This window comes from Agrilus planipennis, unplaced genomic scaffold (assembly GCF_000699045.2).
Source record: "Agrilus planipennis isolate EAB-ADULT unplaced genomic scaffold, Apla_2.0 scaffold162, whole genome shotgun sequence".
Taxonomy (NCBI): domain Eukaryota; kingdom Metazoa; phylum Arthropoda; class Insecta; order Coleoptera; family Buprestidae; genus Agrilus; species Agrilus planipennis.
Window position 1 is genome coordinate 370,036 of NW_020438904.1, and position 22,220 is coordinate 392,255.

General features: G+C 32.5%; 4 protein-coding genes across 5 annotated transcripts; 2 read left to right on the plus strand and 2 right to left on the minus strand.

Moving 5' to 3' along the window:
• Nucleotides 1-1,367: 1,367 nt before the first annotated feature.
• On the plus strand, nucleotides 1,368-6,931 carry LOC108739653 (neprilysin-4-like). 2 transcript variants are annotated; one of them, XM_018473655.2, is made up of 13 exons: nucleotides 1,368-1,534; nucleotides 3,702-3,863; nucleotides 3,935-4,221; nucleotides 4,459-4,680; nucleotides 4,748-4,840; nucleotides 4,903-5,156; nucleotides 5,211-5,322; nucleotides 5,417-5,697; nucleotides 5,755-5,813; nucleotides 5,867-5,915; nucleotides 5,973-6,174; nucleotides 6,474-6,623; nucleotides 6,685-6,931. In XM_018473655.2, exons 1-13 carry the CDS (start codon nucleotides 1,441-1,443, stop codon nucleotides 6,856-6,858), a joined length of 2,139 nt encoding a protein of 712 aa, XP_018329157.1. In that variant the 5' UTR covers nucleotides 1,368-1,440; the 3' UTR covers nucleotides 6,859-6,931. The 2 variants fall into 2 exon arrangements, with proteins under 2 accessions (XP_018329157.1, XP_025829114.1); XM_025973329.1 differs by lacking the exons at nucleotides 3,702-3,863; nucleotides 3,935-4,221 and having other exon boundaries at nucleotides 1,453-1,534.
• LOC108739654 (fructose-bisphosphate aldolase, cytoplasmic isozyme-like) lies at nucleotides 1,532-3,243 on the plus strand. The gene is made up of 3 exons (XM_018473656.1): nucleotides 1,532-2,239; nucleotides 2,300-2,697; nucleotides 2,764-3,243. The coding sequence occupies exons 1-3, from the start codon at nucleotides 1,666-1,668 to the stop codon at nucleotides 3,226-3,228; spliced, it is 1,437 nt and encodes a 478-aa protein (XP_018329158.1). The 5' UTR covers nucleotides 1,532-1,665; the 3' UTR covers nucleotides 3,229-3,243.
• A 1,535-nt stretch (nucleotides 6,932-8,466) lies between the features above and the next one.
• Nucleotides 8,467-13,279, minus strand: LOC108739652 (LEM protein 2). The gene is made up of 13 exons (XM_018473654.2): nucleotides 12,974-13,279; nucleotides 12,710-12,870; nucleotides 12,490-12,655; nucleotides 12,167-12,353; nucleotides 11,871-12,107; nucleotides 11,598-11,808; nucleotides 11,363-11,541; nucleotides 10,717-10,937; nucleotides 10,521-10,646; nucleotides 10,133-10,460; nucleotides 9,928-10,066; nucleotides 9,221-9,472; nucleotides 8,467-9,165 (listed from the first exon to the last, which is right to left on the minus strand). Exons 2-13 carry the CDS (start codon nucleotides 12,868-12,870, stop codon nucleotides 9,042-9,044), a joined length of 2,331 nt encoding a protein of 776 aa, XP_018329156.1. The 5' UTR covers nucleotides 12,974-13,279; the 3' UTR covers nucleotides 8,467-9,041.
• Nucleotides 13,280-13,821: 542 nt separating this feature from the next.
• On the minus strand, nucleotides 13,822-19,818 carry LOC108739668. Its single transcript, XM_018473674.2, has 3 exons — nucleotides 19,128-19,818; nucleotides 15,712-15,834; nucleotides 13,822-14,715 (listed from the first exon to the last, which is right to left on the minus strand). The coding sequence occupies exons 1-3, from the start codon at nucleotides 19,205-19,207 to the stop codon at nucleotides 14,604-14,606; spliced, it is 315 nt and encodes a 104-aa protein (XP_018329176.1). The 5' UTR covers nucleotides 19,208-19,818; the 3' UTR covers nucleotides 13,822-14,603.
• Nucleotides 19,819-22,220: the final 2,402 nt, after the last annotated feature.

A 22,220-nucleotide genomic window follows, 5' to 3' on the forward strand; every position in this document is an offset into this window, starting at 1 on the left:
TCCAACAACCCTCACCGGTGGTTGTCGGAAAACTGGCGTTCAAAAGGGAAAACGACAAAGAAGAAAATAACACGGCGCCTGACATACTACTTTAACCCTTAAATTGTTCCTAACACTCCCCAATCGCATTAAAATGAAATTTATATCAATTAAGATATGTATGCCTCCCTTTTGTCTAGATAATTAATCAATCAATCGATAAATATATGGAGAACACCCTACAATCTATTTAATATTAATATTATTCAATTATTACCTGCTTTCGAAACTAAACAATGAATAAATATATAAATAATTCATATTTATATTGTTCTACGTACGTCCAATAACAATGTTGAACAAAATAATTTATTAACATCTGAGCAAACAACTAGCAAATGCTTAATAATAAAATTTATTTCGTTTAACCGTAAACACATTTCATACTTCGTGCCTTTTTCCAATTTCAGTAAAATTAACAAAGAATAACTGAATCGTGATCAAAGGGAAAGCTTCAAACGGTAATACACTTGATTCTGAACAAATAACTTTGAAAAAAGCGCTAGAAAATAAAAATGAAAAAACTCCTTTTGCTTTCAATTCCATCATGTTTAGATTCTTTTGTACTCGCTCCGGTAATTTTACATTTAATTATGTCTAAGGGAATACGAGAAAAGTAATGAAATGGTAGAAATAGTGCATGGAATTTATTTCGCTTACAATTACTGTCTGGTAAAAGAAATATTGTAACATCACACAGTTGATAAATTACTGAATGTTGTAGTAAATTAATTCCTTTCCGATTTAAATATTAAAATTAATTTATTTGAAATATTTACCATAAAATCAAAAGCGTTATCTCCATNATCGATAATAAGTTCGCATTGAACAGTGGGAAATTTAGAATTGTTTTCCTATTTTCTCAAAAAAAATTTAAACAACTTATCAATGATAATAAGTTTTTTAAAAGCATTGATTCATCATACTTCAATTTTTATTAAGCGATTTCCAAACATGACGAAGGAAGTTTACGATTAGGTATTTAATGTCCTTTCCAGGAAAGGAAGAGACATCTGTCTCGATTTGTGCAAAACAATGTTCCGAGGAACTATTTTCTTTCAAATTAAATTTATTTGCAAACCAAACGTTTTAAATATTATTAAAAATAGCGATTGCAAATCATGCATTTGCAACCATAATAAAAGGAATTAATAAACGATAAGTTCAAACAACTGATAACAAACAAGTAGCAAATCGTTATTAAGAGTTTTAATAAAAAAATAGAAAGATTTAAAATAGCCTATGATATAACTCTTAAAAATCTCAAGTGTTTGAGTAATGTGTATTATCAGTTTAACTGATTAACAACAACTTTACAAGTTGCCTACTTGAAAAAAATTGTTATTTATTGTATTCCTTGTTGTAGTCGTCACCATTACTTGTGCAAGTATCTTAATTAAAATGCGTTCACAATTAAACGTATGCACAGTGTTAATTGCGTTTACAATTTTCCCTTCGTGGACCTACGATCATTCCTATCAATTCAATGCATCAGGTATGTAATAGTTAGAAGAAATACACTTGGAGATTTTAAACGAAAAATGTCACATTCATTTACTGTCATCAAAATTACGTCAAAGTTTTAATACACCCCTTTAAATAAATTCCCTCCAAAATTCTCGCGATATGCCTAAACAATCAAAGGATAAGGTAGCAGCAGCCCCGAAAAAGGATCCCCTAACCGCCATGAACGAAATGATCCAGGAGAAACTGGAAAAGACACGAGCTTGCCTAAGCTGCTTGCAGAACCAATTAAAGCAGAAGGAAATGCAAGAAAAAATGGGCATGGCGGTAATAACGAGAGTTATGAACCCGGACGAACCCGAAATGGTGTCGTTCTCTTATCCCAATCAAGCCATTCTGGAACTGTTAATGTCAACGGCCAAATCTTTGGCAACACCCGGCAAAGGTATATTTACCATGGACGAATTTGTCAACAAGAAATTGGAAATCCTCGACTGCCTGGACCTTCATTACGTAGACCTCGAAGAAGACGATAAACTAAGAACGACTAGGATTTCGTCGGACTTAATTTTGAAAGGGTGCGTTAATCCCTGGGCGGAAAGACAAACACTGGAGGGTACCGATAACAATAACGAAATCGAAATGAACGAAGAGCAAACAGAAGAAGAGGAAGAAAACGTTATTTTAGAAAAGAAACGCAGATACGTCGAGCTTCTATTGAATACAGAAAACCTAGGTTTTTATCAAAACAAAGCCAGTACAGGTAACTATCGATAACCGCAATTCAATTTTTAAGGCTCTGTTATGTCCGGAATCCTTTTGACTAATTCCGAAGTACTACAAATGAAAACGGACGATGGCAAATCGCTCGCGGATATAATACAGTTCAAAGATTTGATCGTGGGTACAACCCTCGACTTGGACAGTGAAGTAAGTTCACTGGGAGAATGCACCCTGTTAGGTTTAGACAATTTGGCCAGTAGAATCATAGAAAAACGCATGGAAGGCTTTCAGTTTCTAGAAGTCAAATGCCCGATCGAAATTTCTCCAAGACACCCATCGCCGCAAACCATCAACGAAAACTGTAGGGTGCTGGGACGGTTTTCTAACATCTGCCAGGCGAACAGGATGCTACCGATTTTAAATTTAGACATCTTTGCCAGCAAGAACGAAAGTCTGGAATTAGCCCAAAAGGTGAAAATAAAATAATAATTCGATAATCTTTCAAGTATAGATACAAACAAAACATTTTTTCTAAAGAAAACTGAATCTATACTGGTGGCAGTGTGCAAAAATCTGCTGGACAACTACGTCGTTTTAGAAGGGATTTTACTAAAGCTTCATGTAATAAATCCAGGACCGGACTACACTGAACCGACGACCCCTAGACAAATTGCAATGTCAACCACTGTAACCCTCACCAGGTCCATTCCACCGGCAATACCAGGAATTATTTTTGATCCTAATAAATACGAAGAAGAGGATTTTCTGATAGTGTTTAACGAAGCTAATAGAAGAAAGGGGAAAGTGCCGTGGACCTTGAGCTTCATGTACGGCACTTTTGGGGAGGATTCCGTCTTAAAAGCTTGGCAAGGAGATGAAAATAATGTCGAGAATGCCCAAAAGGTGTTCTACTCGAAAATAGACGCCTACCAAAGGGCTGCGTCAGGATCATTTCAACTGGAAGGGGGACTTCCGGTGGATTGCAAAAAATATTTCTTTTAACTAAAAATGATAATTATATGACAATAGTAATTGATGTCTTTTTGTATTTGATTAAGTATTTTCGTCAAAATAAAAATATTTTTATCAAAATCCACCTTTCAAAATTAAGATATATTTATCTAGGCAGGCATACGTATATAGCGATGATCTTATTTTCTAATACCTCGACTGATTTTATTTTAAAAAGAGGATTAAAACAGACCAAAGAAACAGGTGATAACACCAGGATTATCTACACAACGTTCTACTAATGTAGATATGACATCGGTTGACCGTTGCGAGGACGAAACAAATAAGATATGTTGTTATGCGATAAAAAGGAATCAATTTTACAAATGCTGTTTCAAGGATTGCTATCGTAAACATAAGATTTAAAAGAAGGAAAATGTAGACGCATTTATATTATATTATATTATTACATTTAATCAGAGATTGCGGAAATAAAAATTAACATATCGCTTTTCTTATTTTAGATATATTTGAACTTAATTACTTAAATGAGTTAGTAGACCCTTGCGATAATTTTTATGAATTCACTTGTGGAAATTTCGAGAAATACCACCCATTACCTCCGGGGGAAAACGTTTGGGACAATTTTTATATTTTACAAGAACAGATACATAAGATAGCAAAGAGTAAGAATCTAATTAATTAACAAGAAGGTGGTGGTACCTAATAAATAATTAATAATTCCGTAATTTTCAAGCGATTTTGCAGCAGCCTATTAAACAAACTGACGCCGTTTCTTTAAGGAAAGCAAAATCTGCATATTCGGCTTGCGTCGATTTAGATTACATTGATAAGAATAGACCGAGAGATTTAGAAATTATAGAAGATTTGGATGGATGGCCTATAATTCAGGACATTGAGTTCGAAACAATTAATTTCGATTTTGAAGATATCGCAAAAGTAACATCTAAATACGGTGTAGAATTTTTATTCAACTTCGAGGTTGTGCCCAATCTGTTCAATGCTACCGAAAATGTTCTTTATGTAAGCATGACAATTATTAATATTNATCAGCAATTTCTTGTGCTGAAGTGTACGATGTGTTGCATACCTATTTACAAACAACTGCTTTAAATTTATTTTTCAAACAATTTCTAACACGATGAAAGTGATTAAACAAATTATTCATAAAAGTGAATTTCGAACAATTTCAAGCCCACAATAGGGGGAAGAACTTGTATTAATGAAAAATAAATAACCTTACGTTATTTAATTTTTTAGATTACGGCCGATAATTTAAATAATGCAGGTGTTTATAAAAAGGCAAAGGGTGAAACTGATCAGAAATTGAAGAATTTTTCATCGTCTGCTTTTGAAAACTTTTTACAAAAAGTCGTACAAAGGGCTAGACATATCACAAACAGGACTCCTACGTTGTACGACCGAATATGGCATGAAATACAACAAATAACAAATTTTACTAACGTTTTAGCACAAGGTGGAGTAAGTTAACAAAATTAATTCAGTTTGTAACAGCAAATAATTTACCACATAAATAAACAAATTACAGTACGCAAATACGTCATACGGTACCACTGTTGTTATTGAAACTATTGAATCTTTACAAAATTGGACTAACACACATTTCGGTGAAAAAATAAAGGTTTGTAGAAATTAAAAGTAACTGAACATCAAATTCGAGTGATGTATCTCTTTTTGCTTTAGTTAAACTGGCTAAAATTCATAAACATTATCGTCGAACCCACGGGAACAAAAGTAATTAACGCAACGAAGATTATGTTAACATCCCGATCCATTTTGTATGGAATATTAAAATTATTTGAAGAAACACCGCCGCACGTTCTAAAAAATTTTGTCATAGCCAGACTTTTGTTAGTTATGGCTCCCGATCTCGATAAAGAAATGAGAAATTATCACAGAGAATTTTACAACGATCACAACTTGACATTATACGAAAGGTTACCGGTCATATTTTACAATTAACTAATTAATCTGTAAACGATAATTTGCAGACCAGAATACTGTGTGAGAAAAATTTTGGACTACCCCAACCACATAGGGTTCTCTTATGCCTTGGCAAACGAATACTACCACAATTATTTTAACAAAGATAAAATCATATTGGTAAGGGAACATTTTTGGCTTCTTATTGCCGATGATTAAATCTAATAAAACTAAAAATTATTATTACTAGTAACAACACGCAGATGTTTTTAAGATAACAGATATAGTGGACAAAATCTACGAAAGCTTCATACAGTTGCTGTATGAAGCCGAATGGTTAGACGAAGCGACTAAACAAATTGCAATCGATAAAATCGAAGAAATGTATCTACTTTTAGCATTTCCTAACTGGACAGTCAATCAAACGGAAGTTGATGATTATTACAAAAATTTACGAATATGCAGTTGGGATCATTTCGGAAATTCGCGAAGTTTGAGACTCCTCAGAATGGCCACAAAATTGTCGCAAACTTCCAATATAAGGGACCGCCAAATGTAAGGCGAAAAATCTTGCAAGAAAACTTAAAATATTTACCCGAAACGTATTTTCAGATGGTCAATGTCCCCTTTAGAAATAAATGCATACTATTCTTCGCAAAGTAACCGAATACGTAAGCATACAAAAGTGGTTAATAAATTCAAAAATAATTAACTGAATTTTCAGAATTACCAATCGCAATGTTAAATCCAATATTTTACAACGGTTTCATCGAGTGAGTACCTAATCAATTTTCAGATCGATATTCTATCCCGACTTTAAACATTTTTAGATCTTTTGATTATGGAAGACTGGGAATGATCATCGGACATGAAATAACACATGCCCTGGACAATCAAGGCAGATATTACGATAAATTTGGAACTTATGCTGGAAACTGGTGGTCTTCAAATGTGTCCCGAACATTCGAAGAAAGACAAAAATGTTTTATAGACCAGTACAGTAAATATTACATACCAGAAACTTCAAATAATGTACGTAATAAAAATAAGAGGCAAAGTAGTATTACGTTGTAAATATCAGCAATTTCTTATGCTGAAGTGTACGATGTGTTGCATACCTATTTACAAGCAATTCCTTTAAATTTAAATTTTCAAATAATTTTTAACACAAAGAAAGTGATTAAACAAATTGTTCACAAAAGTGAATTTTGACCACTCGAAACAATTGTGTTAAGTTTCGAGCTTAGTGACTCATAGGGGGGAAGAACTAGTAAAAATAAGAGATAAAATGTATTATAATGGGTATCAAAAATTAATGAATTTGCCTACAGGTAAATTCAGTCAACACCGTTAGAGAAAATATCGCAGATAATGGTGGACTCAGGACTGCATATTACGCGTTTATAAAATCCGAAGCAACCAGATCGCGCATTTTAAGTAAATACACCCCTGAACAATTATTTTTTATCGGTTTTGGAACCGTAAGTACCAGATTTGTATCTTGTAACTCTTAAAGTTTAAAACCGATTTCTTTTAAAACAGCTTTGGTGCAGCAAAGAAACTAAGGGATATTTGTATTCAAATCAAGACAGCACCTACCCCCCGAACAGATATAGGGTAATAGGTCCGGTATCAAATATGAAGGAGTTTGCAGCAGCTTTCAATTGTGCCCCAAACAGTAGTATGAACCCACAAGCAAGATGCATATTGTGGTAATAAAATGTGGCTACGGTTTATTTAATCCTCAGTGTTATTTGCAGTTCCCAATAAAATAATTATGTGGGACAGACTTGTGTCATTTATTCCATAAAAAATGACAATAACACAAAGATACTTAATTTGAAAAATGTTAATTAGCTCGTTTACGTACTGTGATAATTCAGATGGTGATAACAATCGACATACATTTGTACAAAATTTACTAATTAGACGCAGTATTAGTCATCCACATTTGATTCTCTGCATCCCATTTCCTTAAAGTTTCATACTCTTTCAGTTTGCCCTTCAAAAACTCCACTTCTTGTCGAAGATAAACGTTCTGATAATGCAAATCGGAAGCCCTTTGGTCATTTTCAGGTTCTACAGTCTTCTGCAGTTCCTCTTCAAGGGCCCTTTCCAGATTTTGTTTGTTTAGCAAATCCACCATCTTATCGTAGGCCAATCGTAAACTGTCCCTTTCCCTTTTCAATTGATTAATCTTTCTAATATGTCGCTGCCTAGTAATTATATTCTTTTCAAAAAACTTTCCTATGGTACGCTGGTACTCGACCAATTTTCCACAGATTCCTTTAATATGCTCTCTTAGTTCACCATTATCGAAATAATATTGGTCGATCTCTTGGACCTTATTCTGCAATATGCTTAGCAAGCCTTCGTAGTAAGATAGCATGTCCCCATATTTGTTGGGCAAAGTTTCGTTCGAAAAGGTCTGTTCCACTGGATCAGACGTCTTCGGAACAGTTTGCTCGTACTTTTGGTACACGAAGTTCTTCAGCTGTTTATTTTCTTTTCGTATTTCTTCCAACTGATTTGTCAGCATCTTGTTCTTCAAATGGTCGTTTTGTAACTTAAGAATTATTTTTTTATCTTTCTCGTTCGACTTGAGGATGCTCTCTTTGAGCTCCTTTAAAATGGACGCCATGGTACGAAGGTTACTTCGAACGGTTTGGGGAGGTCTTTCGGAGGGAGATGACCTTCCCTCTTCAGAATAGTAATTCTGAGCATTTTGGGGCGCTTCAGAACTGTACACTTGTCTATTTTCTATATTATCGACTTGGTTTTCGTAATAATCGACGTTTTGGGAATAGTAAGGAGCAACACCCTTTGGAATTTCTTTATCCACATAGTAACCTTTATTTTTGTCGACTGGAGGTTTTACTACTGGGTTCTCAGGACAAAAGTTCCTTCTTCTGGGCATAGCCTCTTGGGTTCGATCAGCAAAGTAAACTTGACTTTTCTCGACAGGCTTGTTGCCAGAACTCTCCCCAGTCCGTTCCATGTAATAACCGCCGAGCTGATTGGGGCTATCCATTGCTTGAGCAGTCCTTTCTGGATAGTATCCGCTTTTGTTGTTGATTTGCTGATCGCGATCTGCGTAGTAGCCCTCCATAGATAAGTACTTGGAATTTTGCGGTAAAATTGAAATAAACGTTCGGAAAAACAAATGTAAAATCGACAATGGTAAATATTTCTTGCTATGACATTCAAAATTTAACAAACTGATAACAGACGACTTGATGCGCGAAACATTTTACAATACAAACAAACTGCAGATTGAAGAACGTGTTCATTAAAAAAAAAAAAAAAAAAAAAAAAAACTTTTTTTTAAACTTCGGGTTTGTAGTATAAAGTATTGATATTCTAAATGGCTACATCCTAAGACACATACAAAAATAAATACATTAAAAACATTGTTAGGCAATCTTTTAATACGTAAAAATTAACTTATATCTACGACAGTTGATATATGTATGATCGACGCAGTGCGTTTTATTTATTTATTTTTTTAATTCTTTATAAACATATACACGTGTTAATATTAATAATTGTCCTAATCATTTTTTTACAGATAAAACATCAACAAGAACTTGCTCTTTATTAAGCAGCGTCTCAATTGCAATAATGTGCAATCGTACTGATAATAGTAAATCATATCAAAAATATTAAAACCAATTAACAATAATCTCAAACACCTATACAATATTTTCGCTCCCTTTCCTTCCAAGGGCCAAAATTTTCTAATAACAACATCTTTCCTTCTTCTTCTGTGTACAACATGAACTTCTTTAGTTCCAATTTGATTTATCAATAAACGACAAAATTTAACGTATGAACCTACCAAAATTAAAATAGAAACCAAATCTGACTACAGAAGGATACATTTTGAGTCCGGTGTGTATTTAAGTTAGGATTGTAGACGCAGGAGCTCTCAGAAAAGGGGGACCGTAAACTGGGGAGTCCGGAAACCGTTGCATGTACCGTTCCAACCGGACATACTTAACGGTCACCAGACTTCCGGCGTACCTAAAACAAACAATTGCAATTTCTCCGCCCAAGTACCCACTTTTGGACAACTTACCACCAACCATGTAAATTTCTATAGGCGACTGCTGCATCATTTTGACTTGCGCATTTCAAATAAATACATTTAGCATTATTGTCCACAGCGCAATGCAAAATTTTGCACTGAATGGCGCATTTTGCCAAAATAGCCTCGGTGTTTAAGATGCCCCTGATTTTTAGGCACGGGGTCGGTGAACAGGGGAGACTGTTCATCGATCCAACTTCCGTTTCGAACGCCTGGCCTTGCCATGACTTGTTACGAGGAGACCTAAATCGTTCAACAACAAAAACCTATTACTGTAGAATAGGTGAAGACGTTTCCTTTTGAAAGAAGGATAATAATAAGGGTTGGTATTTGTCGTTAATGGCGTTCAGGTCATAGGTAGAAAGGGGGGTATTAATTAAATGTACTAAACTAATGATAAAAAAATACAAAACCTGACAAGATGTAAGGTTTGGTGCTTTGGTTTATTTATTTATTTACAATTTACAAATAAAATAACACGCAGCTCGTGCTTAAATTAAGTCGTTCTGACATTAAATGCGAAAAGTGTAGCGTTCAAAATGACTAAGAAAACGAATTTGTTATAAAAATGACGTCATGTTGAGCATAACGTCATTTATTTGAACAAGGTTCGGAGAAGCTGTGGATATGAAGAATTGTTGTTATAAAGGGAAAGACAATATTATTGTGTGATGAAATTGCATGTAATGGTTACTCACTCTGTAGAGCTCATGTTGGGATTACCCAGCCATCGCCAAACCTCGTAAGGTTCGCCTTGTACCACCTGAATTTCTGTGCGTATTCTTGATTCATTCTCATTAATAAATTTTACGGCCTTCTCCCAAGTTCTCTGTTTCACTGCAACCATGAAAAAGTTTCGATTTTAGGCACAAAAATAAAATAGTTTGTAACATTGTTACTAACGTTTTCTATCACTTATCGGAACGATCATGTCCCTGACGTGGTTTATGACAAGGAAATTGTTCTCTTTCTCTTCTTCCACGTGATTCTGTAATATTTCAACGATCCTCTCGACCATTGCGAAGACTTCGTCTTTTTGGTCTTGCTGATATTGTTTGTACGACTTATAAAGGAAATTTAGACCATAAATTAGTAAAAACCCGCCTCCAACCACTACTGCAGTGTTAATTATTGCAAAGAGCTTATTTGATATAATACAACTCCAGGGAAGGGGAGGATTTAGAACAGCCAAGCCCACATTACCGAGGGCTCTTTCAATTTTAACTTGTTTCTACAAAGAAAAATTTAATTGCTTACCGTTTACACATTTACAGGGGAATTAATAACTCACCATACTTTTAAGAACATTAGCCTCTGTAACAACACCAGCAGCTTCAACTATAGAGATTCCCCACTCTGGATTTTTGAAAATTAACAACTCTAGATTGTTTACTTCTTGACTTATGTTTCGTTTACCCTACAAATAATTAATACATCATGTATTGTAAATTATGCAAATGAATAATTAGACAATTAATTTTATTGACCTGAGTGCTTTGTGTATCTGTAACATAATTAATAATATCGTCTTCGGACAGGTAGGGCTTAACTGACGGATCTGAGCACCTATTTTTCAGGGCCAGCCGTTCCAATTCCGGTTTAATTTTCTTCATTAGCGTTATAGCTGCCATTACTTCGTTATCCAATATACAATTTTCGTCCTTATCAGAATTTTGACCGTTTGAAACACAATACGGGATTACGTATCCTGCAAAAAAATTAGTAAGTCCTGTAGCGCGGTTCTAAGACAAAAATTAAAATCCTTTAATAAGGAAAATGTTCAAGTATTGTAATAAAACAACGTTGCATAATCAGATCTTTATTATAATAATGTCACCAAATGAAATACAAAAGCTAGTACAAAAAAAATAATTGAAGAATTAGAAATCTTACGGACTTACTCTTTTTTATCTCAAACACCTGTTTATTTAAAGCCAACACCAAATATATTTACTTCTGTTTTTTTTCGTAGTACCAACTTTTTCGCTTATCAATAATAATAATAATATTCGATTATAATTAAAGAGATTTCTTATCAATGCAATGGTCAAGTACTTATGTATGTGTACGTTTGTAATTGTAAGTGTCTGTCGGTCCATTTTACGTCCATCTATTGCTAAAATGAACCCTTACCAGCTGTATCAAGGGCAGAACTGTCGGAGCGCATGCCCAAATACATGACACCAATCAAGACGAAGAAGAGGAATGCCACCCCTACAACTGCCAACGAGACCATATTGTTACGGACTATGTTACCCATGTTGCTGTCCTGACGTTGATAACGAGACCCCAAATCCCTGTAACGACCGGATCTGTGGAAAAATCTGCTTTACATCTCTTTAATAAAAGTGTGTATTAATTCATTTACCTTGCCAGATAACTTCTGGTGTAACTGCCGGGACCATTTATATCGTTCTCCTTGATGATGTCACTCTTGAATCCATAATCTGTCATCTTGGGACTGTTAGCACTCATCTGACTCAATCTTTTGGTGAAATTACTCAAAAATGGAGTCTCAGCAGGCTCGTCGACGTTATTATCAATTGAAGAGGTATATGTGGCAGTTGGTTTATCATAAGCTGCAAAGAAAGAACATCCCAACTTAAAGAGGAATAAATAAATGTGGAACATGAAAAAATACCAGAACTTCCAAGACTCAGTCTTGAACGAATCTGATTCAGTCGCTCCAAAGCGTCGTCAGAGTAAGAGGATGCTGATGTGTAACTTGAATATCGAGAAGGAGATGGTTTAGAAGAGACAAAAGAAGATGGCACATCTCTGGAGATGGGAATTTCGGTGGTAGTTGCTTTAGGAGGGGAAAGACTGCTCCTATTAAGAAATCCATAGGGAGGAGGAACAGTTGACTTCAATGGAGAATCTGGAAAACAAAATATAATACATTGGTTAAAATAAAACAATATTCAAAGAATTGTTTACCAGATCTCGTTTCAAAGCTCCTGCTGGTGTCATGCCTGTATGAGTTGTCTTCACTATCGATTACTTCAGGTTCAGTGTCAGAACCAGTGTCAAAGTCATCTCTTGATGTTGTAACGGTGGTTTTTCTTGAGGAAATGGTATTAATTTTACTTAATTTTGCATCAGGTTTTGATTCTGGCCGGGGACTCTAAAAAAACGAGCCCAATTAGTTACTTTTAGTAGTTATTCAATGTACAGATAAGTTTGCCTCCATAGGATACCAAATTTGAATAAATTGATAAATTAAATAAACTCCAAAAATTAATACTACAAAATTTAGTTACTTCAACAACATCACTGTCATTCAGACGAATACTACGACGCAAATTGGATCTGTTGGCTGAAGAAGTCAAAATTGTTGGTGGTGCCGTGATACGCCTGTTTCTGTCCCTTCTATTCTTTTTTGTTTCAGATTCGCTATCGTCGTCACTTGAATAACGAGCCAAAGACCTGCAAAAGAACAAGTTACCATCTACAACTACACAGAACAACTTCTGAAAGTACCTTCTTCCTTCGCTATTAATCTTATCTTTATTCTCTAAAAGAAGCTTCAGTTTTTTAACCATAACTTTCCTGGTTGTTCCCGTGATGGGCATAACGGGAAAACCATATTCCATAAGTTTTGTTCGAAGCTCTGCATCAGATAAATTATCAACATCCACCATCTAAAGAAAAATTTTATTTTATTAAGTGGTTAGGTTATGTTCAATATTTAATTTGAAAAATACAATAGAAAAACTGAAGATAGATTAAAATCTACTTCCTTACCTTGAGTTATACTTAAAGCAAGCACAAAAATTATAAAACCGTAAATAACTAGAGGAAAACTACATGAGATACTAATTCTAGCGTTGCATGAGGCGGCAAACTGCTCTTGATCTCAATACGAATCCTACGTTTAATCACTACTCCAAGGCACCAAGCATATGTTAAAAACACAAATTAAACACTAAATAATCCTTTAAACTCTTTAAATTCACGAGAAATTGTCGATTGCGTAAAAAAATGGTTTAAAATTTACTTTTAACCAAACACACGTCCATAAATAGGACTGAGAATGACGCCTCCTTCTTCTTTTTCTTCTATTCATAATGGTGGATAACTACCTAACAGGAGCGGACGAACAATTAATTTTTTAAAATAAAAACCGTTAGCAAAACTTTTAAAACTATTTCTAACAGCAAATTAATAAAATTATTACCTTATAACGGTATTTTAACATAATATCCTAACAAATACGGGCAGTATTAGTGTTGTTTTCAATAAAATCATGTACATTTACTCAATTATTACTTATAATATACGAAAGGAAATTGATCGTATTGAAATAACCACTGCAGATAATTATTTGAGCTGATAGAGAGCTAAATAAGGAGATAATTAAAAATTATTGTGTATATTTTTTGTGTTGGTCAGTTATGGAAACCAATAATCCAAAAAAAGTTATGAAGAAACTGAGTGTTAAGTAAGTAAAAAAAGGGGATGTTTAATTTACGAAAAATATTTAATTTTTTCAATAAATAAACAATTATACATAAATACAAAATACAAAATAACGTAACAACTATGACTTAGAATGTTTGAAGTACATACTTAAGTACCTAAACGAGATTANATAAATGCATTTTTGGAACAAATATTAATTTTTATATTAAGTAGCATATTATTTATGTTATTAGGGAACGAATACTGCATTATATTACTGTTAGATTGCTTAAAAAAAACGCGATAAATTTAACCCGGTGGTATCTTAGGTAGGGTCAGATTTAACCCGTTCCTTCTTTCTCAATTTTTTTTTAAAGTCGCATATGGTAAAACCAAAAACGAAAGATAATGATTAGAGCATATCTTTCACGTGATCACATGCACAGAAGGTCGATAAGGTCAAATTTTTAAATAAACAATCTAACAAAGAACGATTAGGAACTATAAGATATTCTACAAATAAAAAAAGGAACAACTTTTTCCAAATTGAACAATAGTGGCAATTATTTTTGGACCGTACTGTACTATCGTAATAATAAATTGAAAAACAGAAGAAACTGAACATAAAACATTAAATTTGTCTCTTACCTAAGCAATATTCTTTTTGATTTTAAATGTAAATATACAAATGTTAATAGGTAGAAACAAATTTTTTTTATCACATGTTAAGAACTCTCTCCCTACTGACTCCATTAAATAAATACATTAATACAATCAAGAAATAAATAAATAAAAAGGCAAATAAATAATAATAAATAAATATATACGTCAATTAATTATTACCAACGAAAGTTTCGCTGTAAATTATTAATTCGATTTTATATTTTCAACTTCTTTAATCTGGATGTTTTAAGCAATCTAAATACCATCGACTATTTTTTTTTGTGTCTGCCACATTAGTTTATTGTAGTTATTAGCGATTGTAATAGTCGTCCTCTTTTTCGACCGGATCGCCATCATCGTCTTCTACAGATTGATTGAAAAGAACATCCAGAAACCTAGGCTGTGAACGTCTTTTTCTACCACTAAAATAAAATAAAATAATGTTTACTTCTTAACTCGATCCCGCCGAACAAGTGAGTAAAACAGAAAAGTTTCGACAGCACCTATTACAACACTGGAGCTAAAGTGCATATACACTAGTGGCAAAATGATAACCGAACACAGGGATTTTCAATTGTTTGCAATCATCAAGGGAAATTCGTACAAATTCAGGCACCTTTTTTTGATACGTATTTGAAACATCAATAGGAGCGAAGCCGAGGGTAAAACCTATCATAAAATTTTGTACACGCATTGTAAGGGATACAGAAAAAGACATGAGCACTCTTTATTCAAAAAAAAAAAAATGCATGTAACAAAATATCGATACGTTTAGTTTTTAAGTCGCCATTAGTGTAGAAAGATAAATTCAATAAAATGATGCAATTTAATGAAACTGTGCATCATCTAAAAGGTCTTTCGTATTATTTCTTATGCATAATTGGATTTAAAATTATAATAAATCAATGTAAAAATGGTCAGGAGATCTAATCGTACAGTTAACTTAATTCCACAATAAGAAAAAAAAGATATACAACGATGGCATAACGTGTAAGGTCAACGACAGAAAAACCTTTTTGCGTCTTTTTACTCACTTTGGCTTACATCGTCAATGGTATACCAAGTTTAATCTAATCGTATAAATAGTTTACGGTTATTAATACACGATCAGCAAAATCACGTAAAGACACCGATTAATTACATTCCTCAGATAGAGGTTCTTCTTAATAAGTCTTATCTCGGATTTTCGAAATAATTACTACAATTATTATTTACTATACTTAGTCAGTATAAAATACTACACTTACTCCACACTACAGTATATAAATACTATGTTCATTGACAATAAAAATATCAGAAAGGTTATCTATCGGAAACCCTATTCAAAAAATAATTACTTTTTTATCAGATTCAGATAAGTATTTTATATGCGAAGTAATACGTACTCTTGAAACTTTTCAAAGGGTAATTATACTCACATATATTGAGGGTCAACTTTACCCATTCCAAGGGGCACAGTAACTAATTTTCCCGCAAGATTCCTTAATCCTATTATCGTTTCTAGTTCGGCCAATCTGGCATCAGATGATACCCTTTTTATCCTTAAAAAGAAAGCACATCTTAATCATTTAAAATGAAAAACTGTATATAATATATAAGTAGGTATATTATAATAACCGGGTGGTAAACTTTTTTTTATGTTTTTACTGTATTTACTGCAAAGTATACTATTACGTCAACGTGAAGTAGAAAAATATTTTTAGGATGGATCAATTTAAAAGGAAAGCCTTAAGGATGTGTTATCAATATAAGGCTTTTACGTTCTACAACACGTTATGGGTACCTTTTTCTTTTGTACTTAAACCAAACGCTTTTACCATTTACCTATCTATTATTATTATTATAAAAAACATTTGCAAGTAATCATTCCCGAAACTGAACAGTTTTTATAATCTTAATGAAAGCCAAATTGAAAAGTGTTTCTGATTGTCGTTGTTCTATTCATTTTCCAATTTCAAAACGGTATTCTGGGAAAACATTTTTCTTTGCACTTAATTTAAGATCAAATCGAGTAAAACGGATTGTCAAATACAGTTTCAGGCCACCTACTCTTATGTATTAAACAATTTTTCCATCAAATTGAAGAATTTAACTTGATAATTGACTTTTCAAAGTCTTATTCAGTCGATAAAACTGCTTTTCTTATTCGTAATTTTAACTTATAAAACGTTTATAACAATTACATTATCAGACGAATGAGTAAGCAAAACACAAATGTAAAACATCATTTTTCAAAATAATATCTACAAAAAATTAATAATCATACTTTATATTATTGTAACACATTTTTTGATATTGTTATGTAGTAAAGAAAGCAGAGATATGAAGTGAGTAAGTGAGTTATTATAAAATTGCTTTTGACGTAGTAGATTCGTCACAAATTTCTCTTTTTTTGCTATTATAATGATAGCAAACACCACTAATCTAGGTAAAGGTCTTGTTGTCAACTCTATGCAAATAGCGTATCGTAAAACCCATAAAATTTCTCTCTCGTAATTATTACAAGTGTAATTCCTTTTTTGTTTTCGCATTCGCCTTATAGCAATTGTTTCCAGATGAACTATTAGAATAGAATTGACGTCACATCGTGGTTTACGAAGTATTTAATATTGAAATGCGTGTGAAGAGATTACTATCAAAAAAAAAAAAGTTATGAATGGTATGCAGAAGTAGGAGACCCTGAATACAATTTTGCGTCAGTTTTTCTCGAGTTACTCATCTGATTCTAAATATAAACTAACAATGTTAAAAGAATAGAACAAAGATAAAAACAGATACAGATAGATTATTTTTAGATTGTGACCTTTGTTTGTACAACAATTGTGTGGTAAATTACGTTAGAAATACAAAAAGACACCGTCTACTACTTTTATATGCACTAGAATACACAGGGTGTCGATAAGTTGTAGAAACGATTCTGTTTCCAATTAATTAAAATGAAAACAGGTGAATGGATTTAAGTCTGGATCACCTTATCTTTGTATTATTTAGATATAACGAAAAGCATAAAAAATGCCGATTGGGACGTGTGAAGTTCATCCCACTTTATTTAATAATATGCGACAGGTACAGAAAAGTTATTACCAATTTCTGTTATCGGGAAGGATTTGGAGCGATTTGATATGTGTAATTAAATCAAATATTAATTCTACGAACTTGTATCATATTTCGCAGTTAAATATAAAAGTTATTAAAAAAATGAAAACGGACGTCTTTGGGTCATCGAGTTTATCTACGTTCATACACATTATAATGCCGCAAGAATGATGAATTGGATAAAATGCAAATAAATATCCGGTTTATTAATGTTACAAAATACAGAGACACTCCCCTCACGTAATGTATCAACAAATTTCGTAAAAAATAATAACGAATGCAACGAAATCGAAAAAACGATCGTTAAACCGCTAAAAAAATTAGCAGAAATATATAATTTTATTAGTAATCGAAATAGTTATGTAATTCTAAAAAGTACCGCGATTGTTGAATCAAATGAAACAAAAAAATGTCATCACAGTAAGAAACAAAACGCTTACAAAATTAAAAAAAAAAAAGAAACGCGAACTGTTGCAAAATTATTTAACTAGGAAAACCTTCCGAATTTTTCCAGACTCTCAAGTACCCACCGTTTCAAAAAAAAAAAAGAGTACATTGTGGGAGACATACATCACACACGTGTGGGCTTAGTAACAATTATTAAATAGTTACATCATCTTTGATAAATAAATAATTACATGCAGCACTTGTGTACCATCACCACCTGGTAACAGTATTACCTTTATTACACAATTTTGCCACATGTCTAGCCAGGGACGGACTCAGAAGCACAGATTCGAATGATATTTTATTACAATAGAAAATACTGTAGTTACTGTAATATATGAGAAACGAATGAATGTCGATGTATTTTATAAATTTTCCTGCGTTTCCTTCCTGAGTCCGTCACTGTAAAACACTCGCCTAAGCTTTTGATATGTTTTTTTTTGTCATATTTTACGAATTAGTAACTTTATCGGTACAAAAAGTAAAGTTCAGTTAGATTTCTCGCAACAACTTTTTTCAGACTTTGATTTTTTGCACCAAATTAATTAACAAAAAAAAAACAGATTGATATTTAAGTCACTTATCAGATAAAAGTTTTCACTAGACCTCATCCCATAATACCTTTTTCTAATTATACTTAATTGGACTTTGATTTTTTGTATCATTCGCCGGTAACAAACTTTGACCGATTGAATAATGGCAATAAAATATTAGAAAATACAAGAACTTTTAAGTTTTCCAAAAATGAAAAAACCCGAAACATTGTCATCTAAATCGACGTAGAATTGTGTTTTAATTACGCCAATTAATTTTATACGATTTCACAGTTCGCCGAAGTTTAATAAATAATTAATTAATTAAGAGATTCGTAGTCTAAACAATTGCTTTCCTTTTTACTTTTGCCGCAAGGATTTCCCATGTCTTTGGTAACCCAAATATCTTGCCAAGTGAAAAAAAATTGAAGGCCAAAAGACTACGGTCTTTAGTAATATTTTCTTATGTAATAACAAAACGTAATTCTTACAAAAAGACACTTTCCTTTCAATAATAGCACACAGGAATAGCTCTTTATACTGTTATTAAAATAAAAGTTGAAAGGTTTTCCAACAACATTAGTTCCTTTTTAAGGATACTATACACATACGAAGCATCAGGACATCAAAATTACAACAGAAGACATTATTTCAACGCGAAAAATAAAGTCTACCACTCAGTTATTAAAATATGCGTAAGGTACATCAAAATGTAAAACTCAATTAATAAAAACAAAATAACAAAAAGCACAGCTTACCTCGATGGCCTAGCATCTACTATTTGTAGCATGGCGAGGACAACAATAAAAACAAAAACTTTGAAGACGCGTTTGTCCATTTTCTTTGCGATTTTCCTTGACGGACGGCGTAGCGCGAATATACCGGAAACACTATGCGGAAATGTTTTATATATATATGTATATATATATGTATGTGTGTAGGATTGTCACCACCCTCACTTCGAACAGTTAAAAACAAAATGAAAATAAGAAAAATCGGTCGCAAAAAGTTCAATAATCCAACTCAACTAGAACTTAGTTAATTGCTTATATAGTCAGTCACTTGTTATCTTTCGCGGCCTTCTTAATGAAAATGGCATTTTTCGCGCATCACTCAACTTTTATACGTAACTGTGTGAAAAGATAAGATACTGCAAGGGGGAAAAAGACGTGGAAGAATTGACTGAGACGGCGCAATCCGGCGTAAGTCAAAAGAAAACTTACCAATCGGTATTACCCATAAAGTAGTACCTACATCTTACATAACACCTGTGTCTTTTATTCAAACAAAAAAAAACTTATTACGGTAATTCCAAAACGGATACATCAATTAAACACTTTTTTGAATTCGTTTAAGGATCGTCCTTGCGCGAATTACATACCCAGACCACTCACAACAATTTATTATCGAGTCCGAAACAAAAACTTAAAGGAAATATAAATATTTTTTTAACGCTACTCATATACTACATATATGTGTGTTAATGATATTACTTTTTTGTTTCTTCCAATTTGTTTATGAAAATTTAATGTTTTGTTTTGGATTAAGAAACTTTGTATACGTACAAAAATGCGTTCGTTACGTAATAATAAATGTAACTATATTATATTTATTTATAATTTACAATAATAATAAAATTTATCGAGTTCATTGAGACCTTTAAATATTACGATCTACTGACATCGAAAACAAATGAAGTAAGTGCAAATTTACTTAGGTAATTATAATTAATTATTATGAAAACTATTACAGGGACACGGATTTACATAATGTATTATTTATAAATCCAACTATTAAAACTAATCGAGTCGGAAAAAACGATTTTAAAATGAATAATGTAATAATTATCAATCCAAATTTTATAGCTAAACATGTCGAAAAACCTAATTTATGTTAATAAAGTGAAATGTATAGAAATTTTCAAATTTTTTTCGACAAAAAAGTAGCACGTAATTTTTAACAAAGAGAGTTCCTTGAATCCCAAATATTTGCCAAATTAGTCACTAACATTACAACTGAATTGAGTGTATAATATAATATCAGCTACATCGCATTACTTATCATTATCAAGTACCTGCGCCTCTATCACATTCGCAAACACATATGGATTAATTTAATGTCATGGATGTACTACCTAGTACATTTAATGTAATTCGCCATTAAGGACTTACGGACTTTTACAAACCATTTAATAACTAAATTGACCAAGTAAACCCTTAAAAAATTTCACTTCTTTAAAGGTACCCGGAAACAATTTTTTTTTAAATTTTATTTAGAAAGTGTCGTGTACCTAAAAAAGAGCCAGTTTTTCTGTTCCCATTAGTATATTCCCAAATAGCTCTTATTAATATAATCCAAAACAAAGCAGTCATCTGCTAAACGATGGTACACATATTTTATTAAATGTACGTCACAAGAGGATCGGGATGGATGGTGGGATGATGTCAAGATTATTCATGATTAATTTTTAATTTCATGCGAGACTTTTCTCGTTCAAAAAAAAATTCATCCAGTGGGAAAAAAAACAGACTTAGCACATTGCTAGGGGTACAGAGAAAGGACATAGGGCACCTTGTTAATTTATAAATATTCCCTAATGGCTCCCATGTAGATTAATTATGAAATCAAAATGTACACAATGCTTAGCCATGTCCCATGTACCTGTAGTACATGAGAACAAATTAGAACTATAACATATGGTCCTTAATTACTTATTCAAGTATTTTATAATGAATGAACATATCCACGTGTGTTTGATTAGCAATTCAAACAGGCATTTTACACCAGTGATTGTAACAATTGATAATTTCGATAAATTCAAAAAAATTCTAGTCATAAATTGAATCGATTTATTCAATGAAAAGATCGTTATTCTGAAAAAAAATGCTTCTACAGTCTGATATTACAATTCAAACTGGAGCATGATCATCTTCCCTCATATACAATCATTGGGAAAATGAATACTTAATAAAGTTTCCGAATTTTCATCAAATAATTCAATTTGTCAAACTAAGTAATCAACTACCTAATAAAAACCTTAACAAACAAAAAACTACAGGTTAAGTATAGCGTTAATTTCATTATTATTTGGACCTCCCACGGTTGAGGGGGTGAATTATGTTTAAAATTCTGTCATTTACCCTCGACATTAATTAAACGCTCCGTGAATGATATCAACTGTTGTTTGAGCTGATAAAAAAGAGTAAAACTCATACCGATCTCGGTCTCGCTTTTGTTTTTCGATGTGACAAATGATGATCGACAAATTTTCACCGTAACCTAAAGTAAATAAAAAATTATCTAATTTCACGGTTATGCCAGAGGGAAACGAGTTATGTAATGTACCTTGGTGAAAAAAAAAATATAATAAAACAGCAGGAGGCGTGCGATAGTTAATGGAAAAAATATGTAGAAATTTTATGACAAAAACTTAATTTCGTTATAAAAATTGATGTAGTAATATAAAGTGTTACACGAGAGGATATTTTTCATAAAACATCAGAAATACGATAAAGGAAATTAGAGCATGCACGTCTTCTTTTTTAATTAACTTTTTTGGAAGATACAGAATACGAAACTAGTAATCAAATGTATCACCCACGAAACACGTGAGACATCTTAGTAAATTTCGTTATCGCAAATTATTAGATTGAAAGTTGAAACCCTATTCATCATTCACTTTTAGAGATCTTTAGAAAAAAGATTTTTATTTGTATTTCGATTTTTCAATTTTCCAGCGGAACAAAAGCCGGAACTTGCGCAACAACTTCTTTTTATTTTTTGTTTTATTACGGTAAATCCAATATGAAATTGCGTTAATCTATTAAAAGTGTCGGTAATGCAATACAGTA